General features: G+C 41.5%; 2 protein-coding genes across 9 annotated transcripts in view; both read right to left on the reverse strand.

The window, feature by feature from the left end:
- Positions 1–2,499: 2,499 nt before the first annotated feature.
- ATP5MG (ATP synthase membrane subunit g) lies at positions 2,500–10,565 on the reverse strand. Its single transcript, XM_003910781.4, has 3 exons — positions 10,243–10,565; positions 4,624–4,784; positions 2,500–2,703 (listed from the first exon to the last, which is right to left on the reverse strand). The coding sequence occupies exons 1-3, from the start codon at positions 10,292–10,294 to the stop codon at positions 2,605–2,607; spliced, it is 312 nt and encodes a 103-aa protein (XP_003910830.1). The 5' UTR covers positions 10,295–10,565; the 3' UTR covers positions 2,500–2,604.
- A 2,188-nt stretch (positions 10,566–12,753) lies between these two features.
- The window catches only part of UBE4A (ubiquitination factor E4A), a 40,785-nt gene continuing 26,651 nt past the window's right edge, over positions 12,754–26,887 (reverse strand). For 7 of the 8 annotated variants that reach the window (XM_031652919.1, XM_031652915.1, XM_009187393.3 and 4 more), the window contains 5 exons: positions 25,654–25,828; positions 21,746–21,926; positions 20,990–21,137; positions 18,870–19,027; positions 12,757–15,671 (listed from right to left, as the gene is read on the reverse strand). In XM_031652919.1, coding sequence (XP_031508779.1) covers positions 15,545–15,671; positions 18,870–19,027; positions 20,990–21,137; positions 21,746–21,926; positions 25,654–25,828 — 789 coding nt within the window. In that variant the 3' untranslated portion in view covers positions 12,757–15,544. Of the gene's footprint in view, positions 15,672–18,869; positions 19,028–20,989; positions 21,138–21,745; positions 21,927–25,653; positions 25,829–26,887 lie in introns of all 8 variants that reach the window. The other variant, XM_021926598.2, reaches the window with a different exon arrangement.

A 26,887-nucleotide genomic window follows, 5' to 3' on the forward strand; every position in this document is an offset into this window, starting at 1 on the left:
TACTTCTACTTTTACATACTGAGAAAATTGCAGGACCACATGCACTGTTACATGAACCCTATGCAAGTTTGCAGGTTTCTATTCCGGCTTTTGTTACATGGAATTGAAATTACCTGTTAATGTTAGACTACACAAGTTACTTCAGGGCAGGACTGTGCCTTGTCAAAATCTTTCAATGGCTTTCCATTCATTGTCCTTAAAGAAGTCCAAGCCTTAATAGGCATAAAATACAATCTGGTCCCCACCATCTCTGGCTTTACCTCTCAGTGCTCTCCTCTGCCTGACAGTTTGGCCACACTTACACTCTCAGATCATCAATGTACTACACTTTTTCTGACAATAGCTTTTGCACAGGTTGTTTCACCCGCCCAGCATACCTTGCTCCATTCTTCTTGGCTAACTTACTTTCCTGGTTTATATAGTTACTATCGTCTCTGACAACTTCTCTTGAACCTCCTTCTCATCTGGGTTAGCCTTCCTTTTTTTTTTTTTTTTTTTTGAGACGAGTCCCACTCTGTTGCCCAGGCTGGAGTGCAGTGGAGTGATCTTGGCTCACTGCAACCTCCACCTCCCGGGTTCAAGTGATTCTCCTGCCTCAGCCTCCCGAGTAGCTGGGCCTACAGGTGCACGTCACCACACCTGGCTAATTTTTGTATTTTTAGTAGAGACAGGGTTTCACTATATTGGCCAGGCTGGTCTCAAACTCCTGACCTCATGATCCGCCCACCTCAGCCTTCCAAAGTGAACCACTGCGCCCAGCCCTGGATTAGCCTTTCAAGCATACCTTCCCCTTCACTCATTATAGTACTTCTCACATCTTATAGTAATTGCATGCCTAATTACCTGTCTTACCAGATCAAACTCTGTGAAACAGGTAACAGTCTTGTTCCTGAATGTTTCTGCCATTTTAATTGTGCCTAGAGCTTAGGTGCACAATAAACACCGAGTTTGCCAATGACAAACACTTGGCAGCACACAAATTCAGTGAAAGCCTCAGTAGTTCTGTTAGAAGACATTTGGGGTTGATGAGGACACACACACAAAAAAAAAAAAAAAAAAAAAAAAAGAGAAACAAGCCTGGTGAAGTCAAGTGGCCACTTCAAGGAGCTCACTGCTATTTTTTAACCTAAGAAAATTCCGTACATGCACTATTAGCCACAGGGGAGAACAGAGGTGTTCTGTATGGCAAAAGAGGAAGTTGCAGTGAAGTGAGTAGTAAATGTTTATTTTGAGGATCTTCTGGTGTGACAGTGGTGTTATAAACAATCACATTACATATCATTAATCAACTAGGTGTCTGTAGGTTTTAACTAGTAGCTGATCTCCTATCTTGTTTTTTTCCGGTTAATTTGAATAATCATGCACTGTATGAAAAAGAAACTGATTGCCATTCTCATATCAGTCTTTTTGAGCACTTTTTGAAAAGAGGTCGTTTCAGTTTTGACCACCTGTTTATTGCAGGAGTAAGTTAGGCATTACTTCACATTTTAGCAGCGTGGTAGTCTCTATGGGAACTTTCTTGCCTATCACTTAGATAAGCTGTGCCGTTTATTAGGCTAAAATAGCAGTGTTCTAAATGCAGTGGGTAAATTTGGGATTGACTGGATAAAGGTTCAACACTATTAAAGGATTAATAATACTATATTGTGAGCCATAATGCTTTTATAATAAATATGCAACCACCTTTTGGTTATCATCAGTTGGTATTGTATGTTTTGCTGTGGCTGCAGGAATAACAGTGGATTTAGGAAAGTACCAGTGAGTCAATTAAGGATTTTAAGATCCCTGGGAAAAGCCAAGGAATGATCAATCTCTCCTATATACCCAATAAAATCGTTCCAGAAGACAGACTAATACCAATCATTTCATTTACTTCAGGATGTAATATACTATTTAGATCCCAGGAAGATGCTAAATTGTAACCTCGTTGAAATATCTGTAGGGCATTTTGTTTTTGCGAAGGCAGTAAAACCAGACAAACGAATAACACACATCAAAATCAGATTTCTAATGTAGGGCTCTGTCCTACTGTTAAAGATGTTAGAAAGATACATACTTAGAATACCACCCTGTTCTCTCTGGGGGAGGCTATATTCAAGATGACAAGTACTCTAACATTTTTACAGACATAGATGTTGTTAATAGGGTCTTTCTGTGATTTTAGCAAAGACAAACAGTTGAAATGTTACTCTTTCTAACTACTGACATGATTCATCTCTATCACTGGCATATGGTACTACCATTTCTCCTACTGTGGCAAATTCTAGTTTTCCCAAGACCTAACCCTCACTGTTCTGGAAATAAAGCTTAAATATATATATTCCAAACCTTTAAATTAAAATGTTATCCCCATATATTCATGTACCAGGTTAATATCGCCACATATATCCTTTCTAATTTTGGGCTAAACAGATGTGCATTTAGAGTTGTTTAAAGACAACCCAGCTTAATATCAAGAGAAAGTGTGACCTTTCATGGAGTATTTGATGGAAAAAACACTGAGTTTTGACAAATCTTATTTTATTCAGATAGCAGTCTGATCACACATGGTCCAACAACACTCAAATAATAAATCAAATATAACCAGATGTTAAAGATTGGTCTTCAAACATCATAGCCAATGATGCCACGCTTGCCTATGATCTCTCCAACATAAAACCACATCAACACCTCAGTGGCCACCACACCATTCAGCACAGCTTCCTGAAAAAAGAAGCATATATTTTAAGGTATCTTTTTATATATATATATATATATATATTTTTTTTTTTTTTTTGAAACCATTCTTTTCCAGAATTAAGGAGACAAAGAACATAAAGACACTATTCAAACTAGAAGGCAGTTTTAGTCAAAGTTGAGAATTACTAACATTACTTTTGTTCAACTGCTGAGAACCCTTGAACTTTCAATTTTGTAAGGTAAGTAGTTAGAGCTTATAAATTCTTTCAAAGCATTCTTTACAGACCTGAACTGACTTAACCCTTTCATTATAAGTTTATGAGACACTTTATGGGCCCTAAAACAACCCACATCCTGGATATAGCTGGTGCATTTAGACAGGGCATTCATATGAAAGGATGGCTCTAGGAAGGCCGAGTCTCTGAATAGACATTTTTGTCTGGCAAAAGAAAATCTGCTGAAAGATGAAGTGCTGTCTTCCCCCTTTAGACCTCACTTTTATTCATTTAGTATTTGACTTAACTCTGACCAAGTATCTGGTATTCATATCAACATTTTACTGCCCCAAGGAGAAATATACACATCTGGTTCAGGAAAGCACTGTTATTAATACATGGAGCTAGAATATGGATCTTGAAATTCTAGTTGAAAAAATAACTTTCCCTAACAAAACTAGACCTTTTCCTTTCAGTACTTCTGGAAGTGAATTTTCCCCATCAAATTAGACCAGAAGTTTATGGAAGTCTTCTGAAAAACAACCATACTTCCCAGGACGTAGGCTCTAAAATTAGCAATCATTTAGGCTTTTTGTACTCTGTGCTTGGATCATGCAAATAAAATCCAAGTTCCAGTTCTTTTTTTCCCTTTTTTTTTTTTTTTGAGACGGAGTCTCGCTCTGTTACCCAGGCTGGAGTGCAGTGGTGCGATCTTGGCTCACTGCAAACTCTGCCTCCCGGGTTCACACCATTCTCCTGCCTCAGCCTCCCGAGGAGCTGGGACTACAGGTGCCTGCCACCACGCCTGGCTAATTTTTTGTATTTTCAGTAGAGACGGGGTTTCACTGTATTAGCCAGGATGGTCTCGATCTCCTGACCTCGTGATCTGCCCGCCTCGGCCTCCCAAAGTGCTGGGATTACAGGTGTGAGCCACCAGGTCCGGCCTTTTTTCCTTAAGAGACAGGGTCTCACTCTGTCACCCAGGCAGTGACACAATCATAGCTCACTGCCTCCTCTAACTCCTGGGCTCAAGCGATCCTCTCGCCTCAGCCTCCCAAGTAGTTGGGACTACAGGTGCATGCCACCACACCTGGCACATTTTTTCCACTATTTTGGGTAGAGATAGGGCCTTGCTATGTTGTCTGGGCTGGTCTTGAACTCCTGGCCTCGAGCGATCCTCCTACTTACTTTGGACTCCCAAAGTACTGGGATTACAGGCAGGAAGTGACTGCGCGTGGCTGCAAGTTCCAATTCTTACAGTTTTTAGATTTTATCTTCACACAATTCAATAACCCAGGTTTGGTATTTTTATCTTACATATAAGAAGTGTTAGCTTCCTGACTGTGACATAGTTCAAGAGATGTTTTGGCTGAACTGGGGACAATCTCAGGACTACAGATGAAAAAAGTACAGACTCAGCAAAGCAAGCCATCATATTTTAGTATACTGTCTAATATAGGAAAGGAAAAAAAAATTTCCCAATAAAAATGGTCACCTTTTTGCTAGGTTTAAGACTGTTAGGAAACTAAGACATAAAATGGGCTAATTATTTCTACCTAGGTGACAAAATTAGAAAAGTAAGTATCTTCCTCAGCAGTCAAAATTTTTTTCCTCATTATGTTGGATTCAGCCTCATTGGAAACATATATGTTAATCAAAACAATCAGAAAAATCCCAAGGGAAGACATTTTCTGTTATGCACATCCGTTTTCATTTAGCCCATGGTTACCTTAACTGTGAGCTGTTTGAAGCTACCAGTCTGAGCACTATTGACTATTTTTTTCAGGCTCTGAATAGCTCTAGGGATCTCAGCAGGGGTGGGAGGAACCAGCTCAACCTTGGCGTAGTACCAAAATGTGGCCAATCGAGGCTTCGAGTAAGTCACAGCAGCTGGAAAACAAAACAAAACAAAAAAACCAGGATGAACTCACTAGAGACCGAAAGAAGCAGATGTGTGGGCTGGACACAAATATTTATTCATGCATCACCTTCATTCACTGCTTGTACCAAATGTGCACCCGGTGTGAAAAGTCAAAGCTGCTCCCTGGTAACAAGAGGCTTTTAGAGATGCAGAACACCTGTGCCACAGGGACGTTCAATGAGGCAGGATACTATAAGCACATTCAATTATGCCAGTACTTCACTAGTGGCCAGCTAGTACTGTACTTCATTTATGAATGGCAAATCTAGCTAACTGTAAAGATGCCAGAAGTTGGATTTAGAAACAAGAGAACAGTCAATTTATTCATATTTTCTTGGTAGAGAGATAAATTTGAAGAAAAAGGCGAAGAAAGGGATGAAGGATTTAGAATGGCACTCTTAAGAACAAGATGGAAAGTTATCATAATATTATACACACAAGTTCAGATGGAATTAAAACAACTGGTACCCAATTTGGTATTGTCATCAATATGTGCTGGATTAAATCTTTCTCTTGACAAAAGCACAGCTGTTCCTCTTTCAAAGACACCACAAATAATAAAAGTAAAACCTACATGTATCGTTAAGAGCCCAAACTAGAATCTATTACCAAGCTGGAATTCCTCAAGGTATTTACTATTTCAAGAGAAGAGACCATTAACAACCAGGGTAGTTGTGAGAATGTAGTAGTGATTTCAGAAAGAGGAAGACATTTTTTATTTAAAAAATTATGAGAGAGGCTAGGTGCAGTGCTCATGCCTGTAAACCCAGCACTTTGGGAGGCCGAGGCGGGCAGATCACTTGTGGCCAGGAATTTGAGACCATCCTGCCCAACATGGTGAAACCCTGTCTCTACTAAAACTATAAAAATTAGCTGGGCATGGTGGTGTGCGCCTGTAGTCCCAGCTACTTGGGAGGCTAAGGCACAAGAATTGCTTGGACAGGGGAGCCAGAGGTTGCAGTGAGCCAAGATCTCACCATGACACTCCAGTCTGGGGGACAGAATGAGACTTTGTTCAAAAATTACAAGAGAAATGTAATAAAAATAGCATGAAGGCCCATAAAGTGTCTATTGTTCAAAGACAGATTACCCAAGGCTCTTGGTGTTTTTCTTGTATTAATGGCCTCCATTTGAGTATTTCTGAATTACTATCTCCCTCATCTTCTGTGTTTGGGGATATGGGCATACTTTTTCTTTTTTTTCTGAGATGGAGTCTCGCTCTATCACCCAGGCTGGAGTGCAGTGGCGCGATCTTGGCTCACTGCAAGCTCCGCCTCCCAGGTTCACGCCATTCTCCTGCCTCAGCCTCCTGAGTAGCTGGGACTACAGGCGCCCGCCACCACGCCCGGGGCTAATTTTTTTTTGTATTTTTAGTAGAGATGGGGTTTCACTGTGTTAGTCAGGATGGCCTCGATCTCCTGACCTTGTGATCCGCCCGTCTCGGCTTCCCAAAGTGCTGGGATTACAGGCGTGAGCCACTGCGCCCGGCCAAGGATATGGGCATACCTTCAAGCAGACACAAAGCTCTAAGAGATAGTTCCAAATAGAACTGCCAATGCCTGTAAGATGGGACAATAAAAAAAAGTACAGTCTTGTGGAACAGTCAACCAATTGTCAACATTATCTCCAACACACAGACATTTCATCCTTAAAAAAAAAAATGAATCAGTTTACTGTACATAAACACTATTTTAGGTGGTAAATTTGTTTCTTAGGGGATACAGGTTAAAGAGTTTGAAACTGCTTTACATGTATACAAGAGATAAAACATAATGAATGGTAGATGATGGGAGCTAGGTTTCTCAGTGGAGGTTGAGTGATGTTACAGGTAAGTAAGAAAAGCAGCAAGAATAAACCCCACGATACTAGGTTAGAGTTGGACTCAGGTTTAGCTTAATATATACACAGACTGATAGACACGGAAATAATTATATATACATACATGCATGTATATACATGGGTTAGTATGCATGTATACACATATATACATCTATACGGATACCTATCTATATCCCTGTCAATTGAGAGGACCTAGAAGTAGTGATATTCTAGTAGCAAGGAACATAAACAGCACCCAGACCTTAGTTTCTCAATTCTATTGTCCAATAAAAGGAACTAAGGTTCCTTGGCAAAATGGCTGATTCTACGGCTGGGACAGGGAAAATACAATATAAATCTGAAGCATCTTGTAGTATCAGAAAGGGAGGCAGCATGTCAAAGGGACAGAGGTGCTAACCTGAAAGAGCTCCCAAATAGCCAAGGGTGAAATAATTTGAGCAATAATACGGTATTTGATATACAAAGTATGAAATGAATGTACAAGTCCATACAGTAAGTGACTGGATAAATAAATGGAGAAGAGACAAATCTTTCTCACAGAAGAATTCTATTTAATTTATGTAGATATTCCTTCCTACAGGAGATGGAATCCCCCCACTGTAATCACACCCTGCCTTTATGGGATAGGCTTAGTTATTTGCTTCTAAAGAATAGAACACAGAGAGAAAAACAGTAACTTTACAGTGGAGGAACCTATAACCAAGTGATGAAAGCTTGTATCACCAGAAATGTCACATGAATATCATATACCTCCTGACACGTGATTAGGGCATCTCATTACTGTGATATTTCCTCAAAATCCATAGTTCCAGACTAAGCATGAGAAAAACACCAGACAAATCCAGATTGGGGAAATTCTTCAGGATACCTAGACAGACAAGATACCTAGATACCTTAAAACTGTCAAGGTCAGGAAAGATGAGGGAAGATTGGGAAACTGTCCTGGACCAAAAGAGGTTGGAAAGACACAGAAACTAAATGCAATGTGGTACACTGGATTGGATCCTAGAACGGGAAGATTACTGGAAAAACTACTGAAATAGAAATAAAGTCTACAGTTAAGGGGAAAAAAAAAATCAGACTCTATGATTCCTAGGCAAGCCTGATGATAAATTTACTTATTTCCATAAGCTTCTTTGGCCCCCAGGGGAATTAACAGATATAGTCAGTAATTTCTATTAAATATTTAACATTCACATTTAATACACTAGCCTGTATATGTTATAAAGCAAAATGTATTTCCACGTTAACATTCCAGCCCAGTTGAGTCCTCCTTTCTAAGTACTTTTGGAAGAATAACAAGTTATCTTTCAATTATTTACAATAACGGAGGGAAGGGTTTATATATTTCATAACAAAAAAATTACCTTGGTGTTACTTTTTAGATTTTTATCATAAAAACTAGATTGCAATTCCTTAATATGCGCCATCTAAAAAATGTGAAAGCCACACCAGAAAAAAAATCCACTTGAAATATTAACAATTGTGCCTTAAATCATCCACGAAGTCCAGAGTGAAGCCTCCAATCCTTTTTTCTCTTTAGTTTTTTTTTTTTTTTTTTTTTTTTTTTTGAGACGGAGTCTCCTCTGTCACCAGGCTGGAGTGCAGTGGCGCGATCTTGGCTCACTGCAACCTCTGCCTCCTGGGTTAAAGAGATTTTCCTGCCTCAGCTTTCCGAGTAGCTGGGATTACAGGAGCCGGCCACCACGCCTGGCTAATTTCTGTTTTAGTAGAGATGAGGTTTCACCATGTTGATGAGGCTGGTGTCGAACTCCTGACCTCAGGTGATCCACCCGCCTTGGCGTTGCAAAGTGCTGGGACTACAGGCGTGAGCCACGGTGTCCAGGCTTTTTTTTGAGACCGAGCCTCGCTTTGTCGCCCAGGCTGGCATGCAGTGGTGCGATCTTGACTCACTGCAACCTCCGCCTCCTGGGTTCAAGCGATTCTCCTGACTCCACCTCCCAAGTAGCTGCGATTACAGGCATGCACCACCAGGCCTGGTGGTATTTTTAGTAGAGATGGGGTTTCACCATGTTGGCCAGGCTGGTCTCGAACTCCTGCCCTCAAGTGATCTGCCCGCCTCGGCCTCCCAAAGTGCTGAGATTACAGGCCTGAGCCACCGCCGCAGGGCCATCTCTTTTGATTAATATAAAATTGTAGAGCTCTATGACAGATAACAATCTTAGTGAAGTAAAAGATTTTTTTGTAAGCTTAAGAAATTCTTTGGGAAAATGTGTAAAATGTTTCACTAGTAGGCTGTGAGGTTCTGCAGGAGAGCCTTCAATAACTCACAGTTTGGCTGGTGATGGAGGGAAGGGAGGAGAGAATGGATAAAATACCAGGCTGGCACTGTGGCTCACACCTGTAACTCCAGCACTTTGGGAGGCCGAGGCGGGAGGATCCCTTGAGCCCAGGAGTTAAGAGACTAGCCTGGGCAACATGGCGAAATCCCGTCTCTTAAAACATACAAAAATTAGCCAGGTGTGGTGGCGCGCCTGTGATCCCAGCTACTCAGGAGGCTGAGGTGGGAGGATCGCTTGAGCCTCGGAGGCAGAGGCTGCAGTGAGCTGTGATCTGCCACAGCACTCCAACCTGGGCGACAGAGTGAGAGTCCCTGTCTTCTAGGAAAAAAAAAAAAAAAAAAGAAAGAAAAAGAAAGTACCCAATCAAACTCAAACACAGCAAAAGAGACTAAAAAGTATTACATTTTTTTTTGAAGTTCTGCTTTCTATTCACATTTCAGAAATCTGGGCGAAAGTTAGAGATCTGACCTTCAGTCAACTTACTGGAATACAGCACATTTAGGAAAACCTTACGTCAATTTATCTTATCTCGCTTCACGAATAAAATGAATAGCCTGCCACTGAGAAGACAACTGAAATATTTACTGGCCAAATAAACTAGTACTCAGAGGCTGTGATTATTCAGGGTTGTTGTGAAATACAGCGGTCTACCAGTGAGGCTCTTCAAGCCGAAAAAATTCCACGAATGCTAAGCTGTAATAACAAAGATTACTATTTATACGGATCCCGTTCTATGCTTCTCGGGGCACGGATACTCATCCATGAAGTCCATTTCCACTTAAAATTTCCCTCGGATTAAAGTGGAAGTATCTTAGAATCCGTCTAGGACAGAAAGCAAAGTCGACATTTCTGTTGACTTCCAAATACTCCACTGACAACCAGACCATGTGATGAGGCCGAATTGATGTACTTTCACACGTTTCTGCCCTTCCTTTTCTTAGCTCTCCTAACAGAGCCATGCCCTCTATATTCCTGCCCTTAGCGATCTCAGGGGGCGTAATGGCGGAGCTGCCGGGCAACGCCGGGCATCCTTCACACTACCTCTCTTCCCAGTGGTGGTTGGATTTCAGGAACTTCTAGGTTGTGTAGAGAACCCAATCTGCAGGTCAGGCGAGCGGAAGGCTAGAGGAGAGTCGCCAACCTTCCTGCTTCCTTCACCGGCAGGCCATCCCGCCCCGGCACCCGCAGGCCCCTCGGGTCTTGGCCGCCCGCTTCTTCCTCTCAGGCCATCGCAGGCCTCCCTGCCGCCCGTGTGCCCGCCTCGGCGGTCTTACATCGCGCTCACCGTTCACCAGAGCCGGGGTCTTCTCCACAAGGTTACGGACAAATTGGGCCATGGTTCTGCGATGCTAAGTCCGTCGCCCTGAACGGCCGGCTGAATGTCACCCGCCGGAAGGACCCTTTGCAGGACCCCGTCCCACTTCCAAGGTCAGGCCGCCTCTTTTCGCGCCGGTCGAGGATATTTAAATGTCCAAAGATCTTTGCAGAATCCAGTCTGTCCACTTACTTTTTTCAACATGGAAGAGAAAGTGGATATGAAAAGATGATATTAGAGAGCATGTGAAGAACAGCGGGATTCCGCAGAGAAGCAGGCATTTTGTTGGGCAGCCACTAGCAGAGGTCCGGAAACCCGGCAAGGAGCGGAAATGCGCATGCGCACTGAACCTTCAGTGCTTTTCTTGGCGCCGGTATCTGCTGTTTCGCGTCGGGTGCTTTAGCTGCGTTTCTGAGAACCTATGAAGTCGGTGCTGCAGAAGCATTCGCTGAGATTCTTCTAGTCCCACACGATCGTTGTACAGAGGTAGAGAGGGTCCAAGGCCAAACATATAAAGTTAGAGTCCGAGCAAGCACCACACAACCTGGTACCAGGTTCAACCCATAGCCCTTTTTATTTGAGACAGTCTCGTTCTGTCGCCCAGGCTGAAGTGCAGTGGCACGACTTCGGCTCATTGCAACCTACGTCCCCCGGGTTCCAACGATTGTCGTGCCTCAGTCTTCCGAGTAGATGGGACTACAGGCGCCCGCCACCACGCCTGGCTAATTTTTGTATTTTTAGTAGACTGTGTTTCACCATGTTGGCCAGGCTGGTCTCGAACTCCTAGCCTCAAGTGATCCGCCCGCCTTGGTGCTGGGATTACAGGCGTGAATCACCGCCCCTGGCCCCACAGCCCTTTTTAAAGTTGATTTTTTTGTAATCCCAGTCTCCCCAAAGTCCTGTATCAGGATTGGAATCCATTTCCCCTAATTCCCTAGTTAGCCACAAGGAGTTGTGCAGATGTGAGGGAAAAAACATCTGTATTGAACGCCCACACTATGCCAGGCATTTTGGAATTTAAAGAAAGCCTGTAAGGCATTGTCCCCATTGAGATTGGTCTTGAAAAATGGCCACACAATTTGGAAGTGGCAGAGTTGAGATCTGAAGAAGCTGCAATGTAAACTCAGAGAGGGGGCATTCTATCAGATTAGGCATGGTGGTGATTTCAGCATACTTCCTAGAGAATATCCTTGAGCTGATGTGTGAGAGAACAGCTGTATACTACAGAGGGCTGAAACTTCATAGTTTAATATGAGAAGGAAAAGATGTATGTAGGGAAGTGGCATTTGATGAGAGGAACAGAACTATAATGTATCCTGGGGAAGTCCGAGCAGAAGTAAATCTCTGATTTTTGGAATGGTTAGAGGGGTGGAAAGAAAAATTTGAAGTGGTATCAAGGAACTAAGAACTTTTCAGTGAAGGAGTGATTCTGCTGCCCTAGATACTGCAGAAAAGTCAAATTAAGGATGGGAAAGTTAATTTAGCAGTATGGCAATCTTTAATTAGCGCAGTTTCAAAAAATTAGGATAGAAGCCAGGGTGAATGGTGAAGAAATATGGCTGTAAAGGATTACAAGTCAGAAAACCCAAGGGGGATGTGGAACTCAGGGGAGAAATTGAAGACAGAGAAGAGGCAGTCATTTATTTATTTAGAAATGGGGTCTTGCCACATTGCCTAGGCTGGTCTGAAACTCCTGGCCTCAAGAGATCATCCCACTTCTGCCTCTTGCTTAGCTCTAGGATTACAGGCACAGGCCATCCTGCCTGATGAGAAGGGATATTGACAAGAGGCAGTATCTTTTCCTGATGAGGCAGGAAAGGAGAACTAGCCAGGGATCTGTGGGGCCTTTTCCACAGATGGGATGATGGGAGAGAGGTTTGAAAGTCTTCAAAGTCTCTGAAATCTTTATCTTCCCAGCAAAATGAAGCCAAACTCATTGGATTGTGAGGGGTAACTGGGAGGGGGGTATGGGAAGGAATTTAAGGAAGGAGGCCACAGTTTGGAATAGCTGAAGGACACACAGAAGGGTTGTTGGGCAACATTAGAGATAAGTTTGTGGTTGCACCATTCTAAAAATTGTGTTTTTCCTCCAGCAATGGTCTGCAGTTTGGATACTGCAGCAGAGGGGAATGGCTGAGTTGATCTAGGCTGACATCTTGCATGGCAGGGGTATGGAAACAAGGAGCAAGAAAGGGGAAGATAACAGCAAATGATTACAAAGACCTGGGGTTCAGGCCAGATAAAGAAAAACAGTGAAGCCAAGAGAGCTGGTTAGGAAAACCATACCGGGAGATTCATCTCCTGAGGGTAACCCCAGGGTCTCCTCCAGAGGCCTGGTAAGGTAGGCTGGATCAGCCAGGTCACACATATTTGATGTTACTTACCTAAAAAAAAAGTGAAACATCAGAATCCTCTAAGTTTTCAGGGGGATTTCTGAAACTGCCACTAGCTTTTAATAATGGAATAAAGTGATAACAAAGGTTGTAAGTCAGGTGTTCATTTATTAAATACAACTTTTGAACAAACACTGCCAGGCAAGTTTAACAAGAAGTAACCTTCCTGGAATGTTTCAAAATACAGTCGTGTTGATCAAGTTTTATTTCAATCAACCTTTTCATTTTCTGTTTCTAGGTTCATTTCCTGTTGAGCAATTAGAGCATGTGCATTATTTCCTCACATGACATCACAACAGTGCAGCATCAGCCTCTGGCTTGTAAAGGCACCCAGTAGACTTATGCTCTGTGCAATGGCTGCTTAGCAACCACCATCAAATAAAGTAATGAAGCTTTTGTAGAGTGTGATACCAAATAGCAACTGGCACCTTCACTTGCACCATTAAAAAAACCTTTAACATTTCCTTCAGTTTTCACATATCCATTAAAAACTATAGTAAAAAACAAAACCCAGACTGCTTGATAAAACATACTTAAACAATTTTCCAAGTTTAGTATTAGCCTCTTGGTAAGTTATGAGCAATACCAGAGCTGAGTGTAAGAGTCTTCATTTTGCTATCATACTCCAGCAAAGCCAACACACAAAACCAGGTATGTTAGAAAGTCTGCTCTACTAGATTTAGAGCTGCTTCTAAGTTCCAGACAAGACACCTTTTTAAGCTTCCAAGTGTATATGTACACACGGTGTTGTACCAAGATAACTTTTTAAAGTCTAATTTTTTTGGATGTCCTTAAATTACTTCACAGAAAGAAAAAAGGCACAGAGGACACTTGGTTTCCTTACCAGTAGTGGCCTTAAGCTACACACTTGCCTGTGCAAAGAGTTTAAAGATATTCAGCAGCATTAATGGTGCCACAGCCATTCATAAAAAGTTTCAGGAAAATAGTTAAAAAAAAGAAGAAAAGCTTGCCAGAAAAGGCTTACAATCTGAAGGTTAAATACAGAAGAATACAGACAGAGACTGGAGGCAGCATGGGGGTTGTTAACTAGGAAGCTGCTGGGAATAGCTGCCTTCTGAGTTTTTGTGCCCATTTTCCTCCAGTTTTCTCCTGAAAAACTCTCGTCTTTTCTCCTCGTTTTTAAAATGAAAACATCCTACTAGATTGGGTTTGAAGGATAAATGCAAATAGGCAGAAGCTTATTTTATACATAGTTCATTCTCAGAGAGGGAAAGGAGGATGATAAATATTGAATGAAGCTAATTTTAGAAAATAAACAAATCCTGTCAACCCATGCTGTAAAGGCCCAGGGAGCGCACCGAATGAATCTTACATTCTGGCATTTGCAAAAGTGTCTTCAACTTCCTTTTTCATTTATAAGCACAGCAATAGGCCACACCTATTTTATATCTCGGGTGGGAAGCCCTCTTAGATTTGAGGCTTTCCAGCTGATGCAATCGAAAACACATCAAGGACTGCTTATAGCAACTTGTGTTGAAATGTAAAACTACTATTTTATTTGAAAGAGACCATAGTTAATAACATGTTCCAAATGAAGCAGTGACACCCATTTCTTGATCCTATCACTTTTCTTGTCACTTATGACATCTCTGGGCTTAGAAAGACAGTGATATAAAGACAGTCCATAGGGGGAATGTCCCTAGTCAGCATATTAAGCTGCACAATTGAGTAGTGAGCTCAATTTCACTAATGAAAGTGGTGAACATCCACCTACTAACTACACAGGACTAAGTGGATATTTAAAATGGCTTGTGGACAAGGTTGTGCCCAAATTCCTACTTTGTTAATTGAAGACCTAAGGCTGTGTTAGAAGTAGCTCTTAGAAGTCAGGTCACAAGCCCAAACAAATATTAACTATATACATTTTATAATCTCAGCATTTTGTCAAGAATGAGTATGTTAGTAAACATGGCCACATACTGCATACATCTCACTATGGAAGAGAAAATATAAAGTGGTACTCAGTTTACACTAAACCAACATAAAAAAGCACATGGGGTATATGTGTGTATGTATATATCTCACACACTGAGATATACTGTTGATATTAGTGTCTTAAAATGACATTTTTCATGGATATGATATTCGTTGCCTAAACCTGCTTAGGCCTAGTCCTTGTAGAAACAGATTTTCATAAGAGAATAAGGGCCCAACAGTCTCCTCACCCCCATCAATTGGTAGGATTGCGTTACCAATCCTCATTAAAAGGACTGTATAACAACATTACAAGCTATCAACAGAAGTTGCACAAGATTCCTTTAAATTCCTTTTTTTTTTTTAAAAAATTCTCATCTATCATCTTATTCAAAAGTCTACACAAACTTCAAGGTATCTGCTTTTATGTGAAGTTATTCTGTAACACAGAAAAGGGTCTAGATCATGAGGACTAGTAAATACACAGGATAACACAGGATTTTCTGATGACATCAGCTGTCACTGAAATATGTGACATCATATATTTATAAAAGCAGCACTCACCAAAAATGTTTGAACAGTAATTGGAAGAGAAATAGCAGGGTGACAGGAAGTTTTAGTAGCTGAAATAATTTCATTTAGGAAAAGGAAGAAGAATATGAAGAGACAACAAAAGGTGAAATGAGTGATGATTTCTAAACTTGGTGATGCTATAATAAGTATAATTTCCTGCAAGCCAGGGGAGCATTGTCAAGTTCTTAGGAATCTTAACTATCATAATTTCAGCAAGAGCAGTTCTCTAATTTAGTAAAGAAAAAAAAAAAAAAAAAAAAAAGAAAAGAAAAAGAAAAGAAAGAAAAGGAACAGAACCAGAAAGAGAGAAACCACAAACAATTGTTTATCTGCACTCTGGGGTTGGTTTTGGTTTGGTTAGTTCACAGTATCTATTCAAGTTGCTCCTTTTGTTGTTTCCTCTCTGCAAGCCACCGTTGGATTTTTTCTTTTAGTTCTGTGTTTGGACGGATCTGGTCCATGGTGAGGGGACTACGGTTAAAGGGATCTGTTTGGTCACTGGGACGAAGAGAGAAAGGGAAATAGGGTTATTTCTGTAAGTTCTAACATTCTAAGACAAAAATAGAACACCTGGGCATCGCATCTTAAGAATGAAGCCAGAGTGCATTATAACTCTGAGTCAAATGCCGAGTCGGGGTTAGAAAGTGAAAAAAAGATGATTCAGGAGTTTTTGTAGCTACTTTGTTCATTTATTTATTTATTTATTTATTTATTTATTTATTTATTTATGGAGACAGAGTCTTGCCCTGTCACCCACGCTAGAGTGCAGTGGTACCCAGGATGGAGTACAGTGTCGTGATCTCTGCTCACTGCAACCTCTGCCTCCTGGGTTAAAGCCGTTCTCCAACCTCAGCCTCCCAAGTAGCTGGCATTACAGGCATGCACCACGACACTCAGCTAATTTTTGTATTTTCAGTAGAAACAGAGTTTCACCATGTTGGCCAGGCTGCTTTCAAACTCCTGGCCTCAAGTGATCCACCGGCCTCGGCCTCCCAAAGTGCTGGGATTACAGGCGTGAGCCACCCACCTGGCCTCTATTTCTTAATAAATTTTATCTCAACACTGCTGTTCAGATGATATTTAATTACAGTGGCTTAAAAAATGCTATGCTTCTGTCACCTTTAGATTTCTCTAAGACAGAGACACTGTACATTCATGTCAGTGTAAAGAACTATTTGTAATTATAGTGACAGATTCTTAGGACAGTATAAGATGTCAAGGAATAAAGCCTTGTAGACCAACATTTGATTTAGTCAGCTGATTGTTATGCAAGTACATGCAGATTATGGCTTCCTGACACGTAAGAAGGTTTATGACAGGTGTCAATCTTTTGGCTTCCCAGGCCACAGTGGAAGAATTGTCTTGGCCCATACATAAAATACATGAGGACTAACAATAGCTAATAAGCTAAAAAAAAAAAAAATTGCCAAAAATTCTTATAATGTTTTAAGAAACGTTATGAATTAGTGTTGGGTCACATTTCAAGCCATCCTGGGCTACACACACAGCTTGGACAACCTTGGTTTATGACATACTTTAAGGGCTGATATACCTTCTCTCTATATTGAGGCCACTATAAAATATAAATTTTCATTGCAAAAGACATACCATCTAGCACAGCATAATCCATATAGTGAATGCTTAGTACCAAATACCAAAAGGTGAAAGTTTTTTTTTTTTTTTTTTTGAGACGGAGTCTTGCTCTGTTGCCCAGGCTGGAGTTGCAGTGGCGCTATCTTGGCTGACTGCAACCTTTGCCTCCCAGGTTCAGGGGATTCTCCTGCCTCAGCCTCCTGAGTAGCTGGGACTACAGGTGTGTGCCACCACGCCCAGCTAATTTTTGTATTTTTAGTAGAGACAGTGTTTCACCATGTTGGCCAGGCTGGTCTTAAACTCCTGACCTCAGGTGATCCACCTGCCTCGGCCTTCCAAAGTGCTAAGATTACAGGCGTAAGTCACTGCACTTGGCCAGAAATTCATTTTTTTAATATTAAAAAATTTCCTTAACTTTGGGTCAAAGTATACAAAATGTATCTATCTGTTTATTTAGAGACAGTGTCTTGCTCTGTTGCCCAGGCAGGAGTACAGTGCTGCAATCATAACTCAGTGCAGCCTTGAATTCCTGTGCTCAAGCGATCTGCCTCAGCTTCCTGAGTAGCTAGGACTACAGGCATGTGCCATTACACTTGGCTAATTAAAAATAATTTTTTTGTAGAGATAGAACTTAATGTTTTTTTTTTTTGGAGACAGAGTCTCGCTCTGTCACCCAGGCTGGAGTGCAGTGGTGTGATCTCGGCTCACTGCAACCTCTGCCTCCTGGGTTCCAGTGATTCTCCTGCTTCAGCCTCCCAAGTAGCTGGGGTTACATGCATGCCACAAGCCCGGCTAATTTTTGTATTTTTAGTAGAGATAAGGTTTCACCATGTTGGCTAGGCTGGTCTCAAACTTCTGATCTCAAGTGATCCACCTTCTTCAGCCTCCTAAAGTGCTGGGATTACAGGCATGAACCACTGTGCCTGGTTCAATATAACTTAATTTTAAATATGGAGAGGCCAAACAAGGTGGCTATGCTTGTAATCCCAGCACTTTGGGAGGCTGATGTGAGTGGATTGCTTGAGCCCAGGAGTTTGAGACTGGCGTGGGTAACATAGACCCCTTCTCTACAAAAAATACAAAAATAAGCCAGGAATGGTGGTGCATGGCCTGTGGTCCCAGTTACTTGGTGAGGCTGAGGTGGGAGGGTCGCTTGAGCCTGGGAGGGTGAGGCTCTAGTGAGGTGAGATCATGCCACTGCACTCCAGCCCGGTGACAGAGCAAGACCCTGTCTCAAAAAAATAGATAAATCCATAAATAGGCAGAGTCTTTCAGCACTCATTTCTATCTAATGCTGTACTAAAACAGTTAAGGGGCCCATTCGGTAGCTAATAAGCTACCATTTATTGCTTCATTCCTGACTTTTCTATAGTTATCATGGGGCAGACTGTCCAAAGAATAGGCAGGCTGGGGAAAATTCATGGTTACCACAGCACTTTGGGAGGCTGAGGCGGGTGGATCACTTGAACCCAGGAGTTCAAGACCAGCCTGGCCAACATGGTGAAACCCTGTCTCTACAAAAAATACAGAAATTAGTTGGGAGTGTTAGTGCATGCCTGTAGTCCCAGTTACTCCAGAGGCTGAGACAGGAGGATCACCTAAGCCCAGGCTGGAGTGCAGTGGTGTGATTTTGGCTCACTGCAACCTCTGCCTCCCAGGTTCAAGCAATTCTCCTGCTTCAGCCTCCCGAGTAGCTGGGACTACATGTGCGCACCACCATGCCCCGCTAACTTTTTTGTATTTTAGTAGAGATGGGGTTTCACCATGTTGGCCAGGCTGGTCTCGAACTCCTGACCTCAAGTGATCTGCCTAGCTCGGCCTCCCAAAGTGCTGGGATTATAGGCATGAGCCACTGCACCCGGCCAGAAATTATTTTCTTAAGGCAGGAAGAGGTAAGGTAAAGTTAGCATTTCTTAACAGAATGTTTTGTTGTGAAATGTTTATATCCTAGCAATTGATACCAAAATGCCTTCCAACATATCAGTAAATCAATAATATGTGGTATCTATTGGGTGCAAAGTACTGTATTAGGTGCCTGGGAGAGAAAGATAGCAAACTAATGTATATCTGTGCTCTTGAGTCTGCTTTTTGGGACTGGCCTACCTGAGCAAATGTCTTGCAATGGTGGATCTATCCACAGTGACTCTGGAAGATGGCAGCACCACAGGGTCACACATCAGTGTGCTCATAATGGGATCCAGGAACTCATCACAGGCATCTGCATAGGTTTCCTCTTCCTGTTGTTGGAGGTCTGCAAGAGACTGAGTATACAACATCTAGTAGTTAAAGTGAATTCACAGTGCAGCTGAATTCAGCATGCTCAATGACAGAGTGAGACTCTGTCTCAAAAATAAAAAAACAGGTAATTAATAACCCTTGACAGTGATAGTGACACATGTGAGCTTCATTTTCTCAAAAACAAGCCAAGATAGATATTCTGAGAACAAATTAAGCATTGAGCCCCAACTCTGGACCTTTAAGTTGGCTCAGCTGCTGGCAGTCACACTGGAAATGGGTTGAAATGTTAGGAGGAAAAGAAATACATCACATACAACATCCATCTGGCAATAGTTCTGTTATAAATGCCATAATTCAAAAGGGGACGGAGAAGGGGAAGTGGAGGAGGGTATTGTTTGCATAATTAGAGTCACTCATGCAGCCTGTGTATGAAAAGCAGTTTTTGATTTTTGATACAAACAGGTATAGGAATTTTAAAGTTGTTTCAACATTTAATTCCTTCACAACTCGAGTTCCTCAGGGATCCACCTAGCTAAGCTCTAACCAAAGACGAAGTCCAACTCAATAAAGAAACTCAATGAAGGGAAGACTGACAGCAACAAGGTTGGTTTTCTATTAGACTTTTGTGCCATGATTTTTTTTCCTTCTTCTTAACTGCTAACAGAGCTGTCATACTCTAACCAAAGGGATTTAGCTAAATCCAATATAGTATTTTAATCTTTAAAATGTATGCATATTCCAATAGAAGCCAACTACCAACTACAAACATAGAGACAATGAAAATAAAAATTAGTGACTGAAAACTACTCATCTTGTATTTTTTCCAAAGAAGTTATTCTGTATTAATGCCCTAGGTTTTAAAATCTATTGGCGGCCGGGCGCGGTGGCTCAAGCCTGTAATCCCAGCACTTTGGGAGGCCGAGACGGGTGGATCACAAGGTCAGGAGATCGAGACCATCCTGGCTAACACGGTGAAACCCCGTCTCTACTAAGAAATACAAAAAACTAGCCGGGCGAGGTGGCGGGCGCCTGTAGTCCCAGCTACTCGGGAGGCTGAGGCCGGAGAATGGCGTGAACCCGGGAGGCGGAGCTTGCAGTGAGCTGAGATCCGGCCACTGCACTCTAGCCTGGGCTACAGAGCGAGACTCCGTCTCAAAAAAAAAAAAATAAAAATAAAATAAAATCTATTGGCAACTCTGTGCATAAACGTTTTCGTAAAAACATCTTACATAAATGTGTACATTCTTCTCTTTTAGTTGAGGTTTCTTAAATTTCTTTTTTTCTTAAAATTTTTTTTTTTTTCTGAGATGGAATCTCGCTCTGTTGCCCAGGCTGGAGTGTGGTGGTGTGATCTTGGCTCACTGCAACCTCCGCCTCCCAGGTTCAAGTGATTCTCCTGCCTCAGCCTCCCATGTAGCTGGGATTACAGGTGCGCTCCACCACGCCCAGCTAATTTCTGTATTTTTAGTAGAGACGGGGTTTCACCATGCTGGCCAGGCTGGTGTCAAACTCCTGACCTCAGGTGATCTGCCCACCCTGGCTTCCCAAAGTGCTGGGATTATAAGCATGAGCCACTGCACCCAGCTGATTTCTTAAATGTCTATTCTCACTCTCATGTTAACAAGAATAAAACTAAGAATATTATAGTTCTAAGTGACTGACCAAAAAGAACCATCTGTTTATATTTTCTCATGGCAATGCTCTTTTTCTCCCTGAAATACGGTAAAAATCAGCACAGCTGAGGCGACAATCTGATTTTTTGTGTGGATTTTTAGGAGATGGGGTCTTGCTATCTTGCCAAGGCTGGAGTGCAGTGGCTCTATCCACAGACATGATCATAGCACATCGCAGCCTCAAACTCCTGGGCTTAAGCGATCCTCTAGCCTCAGCCTCTTATGTAGCTGGGACTCCAGGCTTGAGCTACCGTGCCTGGCTGACAATGTGGTTCTTAATGAAATCAGCAAACAAATCCTCCTCTTCCTCACCTTGATTCTCTCTGCCAAGTTGCTGAAAGCCACAATCATATTCCCAGGCTTATTTATTTTCTTCAAGACTCGAACTGTCTGTGCAAAGAGAGTTGGGGAATAGGAACGTCCATCCTTGGGCACAGTGGCACAGAAATTCTCCTCATCCCTGGAAGGTCAGCATCAGAAAAAAACTGCTCACCAGAGGATAGGTCAATGGAAGAGACAATAGACAGGCTGCAGAACAAGTATTCTCACCACTTAAAAGCCATGAACATTCTTTTAATATATATATAATTTATATATTTAATATATATTTCTTATATATATACTTTTTGATATAGAAAGACTTTCTAGGAAGTCTATCAAGTATCATGTGACCTCAAAAGAATGCTACTTTTCCAAACAGTGGTACAACCAGTAAAGTTTATCTTTGCACAGATCAAAGCAGAATTTTGGAAATCTTAATGTCCCATGGGTCACTCAAAATCTTATTAGTTTTTAGAGACAGAGTCCTGCTGTGTTGCGCAGGCTGGTCTCAAACTCCTGGCCTTAAGCAATCCTCCCACTTCAGTCTCCCAAGTAGCTTGGATCACAGGCACACGACACCTTGCCCAGATAAAATCTCCTTATTTAAAACTACAGAAGATCAACCAACTAGGAATGAATCATTTCTTTTCTATTTTCACATAATTACCAACCGGTCATTCTACTATCAAAACCCTAAATCAAAACATTAGCATCCCCTCTGGCTTGACAAATTTCAATCTCAGGTACCCAAGATTTAAGTAGATAGTGCAGATATCTGATACAAGCTGCTGGGGTTTGAAGTCAAATTCACTGAAGTCCTTGACTTTTAAGGCACCCATCTTGGGGCCAACCAGGTGTTGCAGGAAGTAGTTCAACATGGAGATGATGCGCTCAGCCAGGAAGGGATGCACAAAGAGTGACTTGATCTCTGGAAAAGAATCCAAAGTCTCTGAAAACTCAGTCCATTAGCACTCTTTTCCTTATTAAGTATAGTTTATTTGGAGACCTCTGGGGACTACTGTTATTTTATTTTTAAAATTTTTGAAGGAACTACTTTTTAAAAAACTAAGTAATTCATTTTCACTGCAGAAAATATAGACAAGCAAAAACCAAAACCAAACACAAAACAGAAAAGACAAAAACTACCACCTGGAAATAAACACGGTTAACATCTTGCTCTTTTAACATTTTGTCCTTCTAGCTTTTCTGTCCATATTTACACACACACACAGACATTTTTAAAACAAAAATGATCATATTTTACATATTCTGAAACTTACTGTTTTCAGTAACTATATTGCAAATACTTTACCATTTTATTAAGTGTATGTCCCTGTGCTGTCCAACATAGCAGCCCCTGGCCATATGTGGCTACTAAAATTAAAAATAAATAAAAAATCCATTCCTCAGACTAGTTAAGTATGGTTCTGGACAGCCCAGATTTATAGGATATTTTCACCATCACAGAAAGTTCTATAGAATAGGGGTGATTCACATAATCTTTTTAAAAAATGAGATAGGGTCTCACTATATTGCCCAGGCTGGTCTCAAACTCCTGGGCTCAAAGTGATCCTCCTGCCTCGGCGCCCAAAGTGTTAGAGGATTACAGGCGTGAGCCACTGTGCCCAGCTGTTTTACATCATTTTTTAAAAAAATTATGTTTTATTTTTTTCAGACAGGGTCTTGCTGTTGCCTAGGCTGGAATGCAGTGGCACAATCATGGCTCAAGGCAGTCTCAACCTCCTGGGCTCAAGTGATCCTCCTGCCTTGGCCTCCCAAAATGCTGAGATTACAGGTGTGAGCCACTGTAACCAGGCTGTTTTCCATCATTTTTTTCTTTTTTTTTTTGAGACGAAGGCTCGCTCTGTCACCCAGGCTGGAGTGCAGTGGCGCGATCTCAGCTCACTGCAAGCTCCACCTCCTGGGTTCATGTCATTCTCCTGCCTCAGCCTCCCAAGTAGCTGGGACTACAGGCGCCCACCACCTCGCCCGGCTAGTTTTTCGTATTTTTTAGTAGAGACGGGGTTTCACCGTGTTAGCCAGGATGGTCTCGATCTCCTGACCTCGTGATCCGCCCGTCTCGGCCTCCCAAAGTGCTGGGATCACAGGCTTGAGCCACCGCTCCCGGCCTGTTTTACATAATTTTTATGGCTGACTTTTCCAGTTGTAACTGCACCATACGTTATTTATTTAACGTCTTTACCGGTGGACATTTTTACTATTTTCAGTTTTTTTCCTACACTTATCAATGAACTTCATTGTGGATACATCTTGTAGACTAATTGCTTCTTTTTTTTTTTTTTTTGAGATAGAGTCTCACTCTGTTGTCCAGGCTGGAGAGCAGTGGCGTGATCTCTGCTCGTTGCAACCTCTGCCTCCTGGGTTCAAGCTATTCTCCTACCTCAGCCTCCCAAGTAGCTGGGACTACAGGCACGTGCTACCACACCTGGCTACTTTTTGTAATTTTAGTAGAGACAGGGTTTCACTATGTTGGCCAGGTTGGTCTCGAACTCCTGACCTCGTGATCTGCTCGCCTCGGCCTCCCAAAGTGCTGGGGTTACAGGCGTGAGCCACCGCGCCTGGCCTATTGCTTCTTCTTAACAAATCTGTAAGGAACTGCTATGTCATAGGGCATGAATTCCAAAAACTAAAAAAAAAAATTTATACATGTCAAATTTAACAAGCCAGACAGTATCATAATGCTGTGTTTGGTTGGTACTGATAGTTGTTGATTTTTCAGTTTCAGTCATTATCACAAATCCCTCGATATATAGTCAAATTTTTGGTTAAATAATTTAGTTATTAAAATTATGTAAATATTATTCACAGCAGAGCCATGTGCTGTCCTAATGAGTATATAGTTCCTTTTTAGTATAACTTTTTGCTTATTTGCTTATTTTCAGAGCCTCTTATCACTAAATTCTTTCCAAACTCTCCATTGGAATTTAAAACTCTCAACACGGTCATTTCTAGCTGCTGATTAATTTTTGGAAACATTCTTTCTGGATGTTTCTATCCTTTGCTCCAACCTGGACTGCTTGCTCTACAGGCCTGCTATGTAGTGGTCACACAAGCTCCTTTTACCATCATCCTGGGAATCTCCTTTGCGTCTCCCTTGTGTTGAATTCCACCTTCCTCCTCCTAGGTTTACTTTCCCTCAGAAATGTGTCTCCGCTTCAAATGACACTGTTGAAAGTGCAAAGCCATTTTGATACTTAAACTATGGTAACATTACCTGACTTCTCTGGGATATTTTAGGGTCTTCTTTTTACCATGATTTCCTAAAATTTCACAATGTTATACTTCAGTGTGGGTTTTAAAAAATTCTCTGTGCAGGGCCCTTGGCAAGCCCTTTCAATTTAGAGGCTATCTTTGAGTCTTGGGGATTTTTTGGTATCTTTGATGATAACTTCCTTCCCTCCATTTTTCTCTTTTGAGACTTCCTAGATCCATCCTTTGTTTCTTATCCTTTCTCTTTTAATTTCCATCTTTTTCCTTCTGTTCTATGTTCATAGAAGAGTTCCTTGAATTTATATCTTCTTTTTTTTTTTTTTTTTTTTTTTGAGCCAGTCTCACTGTTGTCTCAGGCTGGAGTGCAGTGGCGTGATCTCGGCTCACTGCAGAAGCTCCGCCTCCCGGGTTCTGCGCCATTCTCCCGCCTCAGCCTCCCAAGTAGCTGGGACTTCTGGCTCCCGCCGACGCCCGACTAATTTTTTGTATTTTTGGTAGGGCAGGTTTCACCATGTAGCCAGGATAGTCTGATCTCCTGACCTGGTGATCCACCCTTCGGCCTCCCAGTGCTGGGATTACGGAAAACTGAGCCACAGCCCGGCCGGTGTATCTTCGCCCCTTTTACTGAATGGCTGAAAAGCATTTCTGAGGTAAAAATTTCAATATCCAAGAGCTCTTTCTTATTCTTTAAATAATCTCTTTCATTGCCTCTTTGTTCTTGTTTTTTTGGTTGCTATATCTTCTCTTATCCCTCTGAGATTAAAAAGTTTTTTTAAAAAGTTTTTAGAAAGTTTTCACCTATTTGTTTTTCACATTAGAGGATTTCCTCAAATGGTGATTATTGTTATATCGTATTTAGCTGAGACATTAAAAATGATAATTTCAGTATATAATCAGTATAAAAATGGACAGATTTCACATTTTAACACTAAGTCTTGCAGTACATATTTTATACTTATAGCACATCTCAATTCAGACTAGCTACATTTTAAATCCTTGAAAGCCACATGTGGCAAGTGGCTACTGAATTGGACAGTGGAGCTATAGAGGGAGTAGAGATAAATGGCTGTTACATCCACCATATTTAACCAGGATTCAAGCATATTTCTCAGATTAACATACATATATGTACATGTGTGTGTGTATAGACACACAAATATTTATATGGCTAACTTGTCCTCCAGAAAGATTTTACCACCTTATGCTCTCTGGCAGCTGTGTGAGGGTGACCATTTCTTCATTCCCATGTCAATAATAGGCATTATCATTCTTTTTGAAACTTCTCAAGTGATTCGTTTCCCTCCCAGATGTGGAGGATACTGTCACCAGGGTCTGAATTCTTAGTTTCAGCTAGGCTGAACCCTCAAGTGAAGCAGATCTTGGCCATTACTTTTTTGGGGGAAAGCAGTACTTTGTATCCTTACCTGATGTGAGAAAGGCAAGGGTACCAATTGTTTCATTGGACATGATGTTATGGAAACGTGCCAGCTGTCCAAACATCTGTAGGCCGGCCTCCTTTTCTCGGCGGGCTTCTGGAGTCAGACTATCCCATTCACCTCGGTCCTTCTCAATTTGCTGAATCTTTATCTTGCTCAAATACTGCAGAAACCAGAGATGGGATGTATCAGAGAAGAAAGGTGCAGTTGAAGGGACGTGACATTTAGGAGGTCCTATTAAAAATCCAGTCAACTAAGCTGGGAAAACAAGGGATTATGTAAGAGACATGAGCCTTTATTTCTCAGCATAGGGCTGAAGCTCAAAAGAACTTTCTTTCTTTTTTTTTTTTTTTTAATTTATTTATTATTATTATACTGTAAGTTGTAGGGTACATGTGCATAACGTGCAGGTTTGTTACATATGTATACTTGTGCCTTGTTGGTGTGCTGCACCCATCAACTCGTCATTTACAAGAACTTTCAGGAAAAAAAGAAATTGTGGCTTCATACAGATTTGTTTCAGCTTGGGTACATTCACAGGTAATTCCCCTAGAAATAGTATATCATTATTAAATGGAAAGAAGGATGAAGAGTTTAATATATGAAACCCAGGCCAAGAAACAAAAAAACCCCACACTATAGTGAAAAAACGATGACTCCTTCCTGAAAGATGAAAACAAATCCCCCCCTGCCAAATTCCTTACAAAAAAAATCAAAGCTCTATCAAATATGCAAGATGTGTGGAAGAACATAATTATTTAAAACTCTCTATTTCATGTCATCCTTCCTGTTGTAGCAAACAACTTGTTAAACTTAATCTCATGAAAATACCATCTGCTTCATACTTTGTGTCACACACCTCTTGCTTAAAAGGGTCTGTTTGTAACAGGACCTATTCTCACTTTTGAAGAAAACCTATCTTAAACCCTAAAGTGTAGGATTATAAAGAAATCAGATCAAACCTTTCTCACAAATTAAACACAAGCTACTCAGGGGACTGCTGATCACAACGAGGAGCTCATGATTGTCTAAAGGCTACCCTCAGGATTTACCTGCTTCATCTCCCTTTAGGTCAGTGCCCTGTCCATCCTCTACCCATCACAGGTAAGGGAAGTTTTGCTCTACAGATAGCAAAGTTTTTATGGGAGAAGTAAGCAGATCCACCAGGGAAGGTTAAGGAAATAATACACTGAAGGAGCTGAGAGGCACCCAGCTGCATTTT

This window comes from Papio anubis, chromosome 12, assembly GCF_008728515.1.
Source record: "Papio anubis isolate 15944 chromosome 12, Panubis1.0, whole genome shotgun sequence".
Taxonomy (NCBI): Eukaryota; Metazoa; Chordata; class Mammalia; order Primates; family Cercopithecidae; genus Papio; species Papio anubis.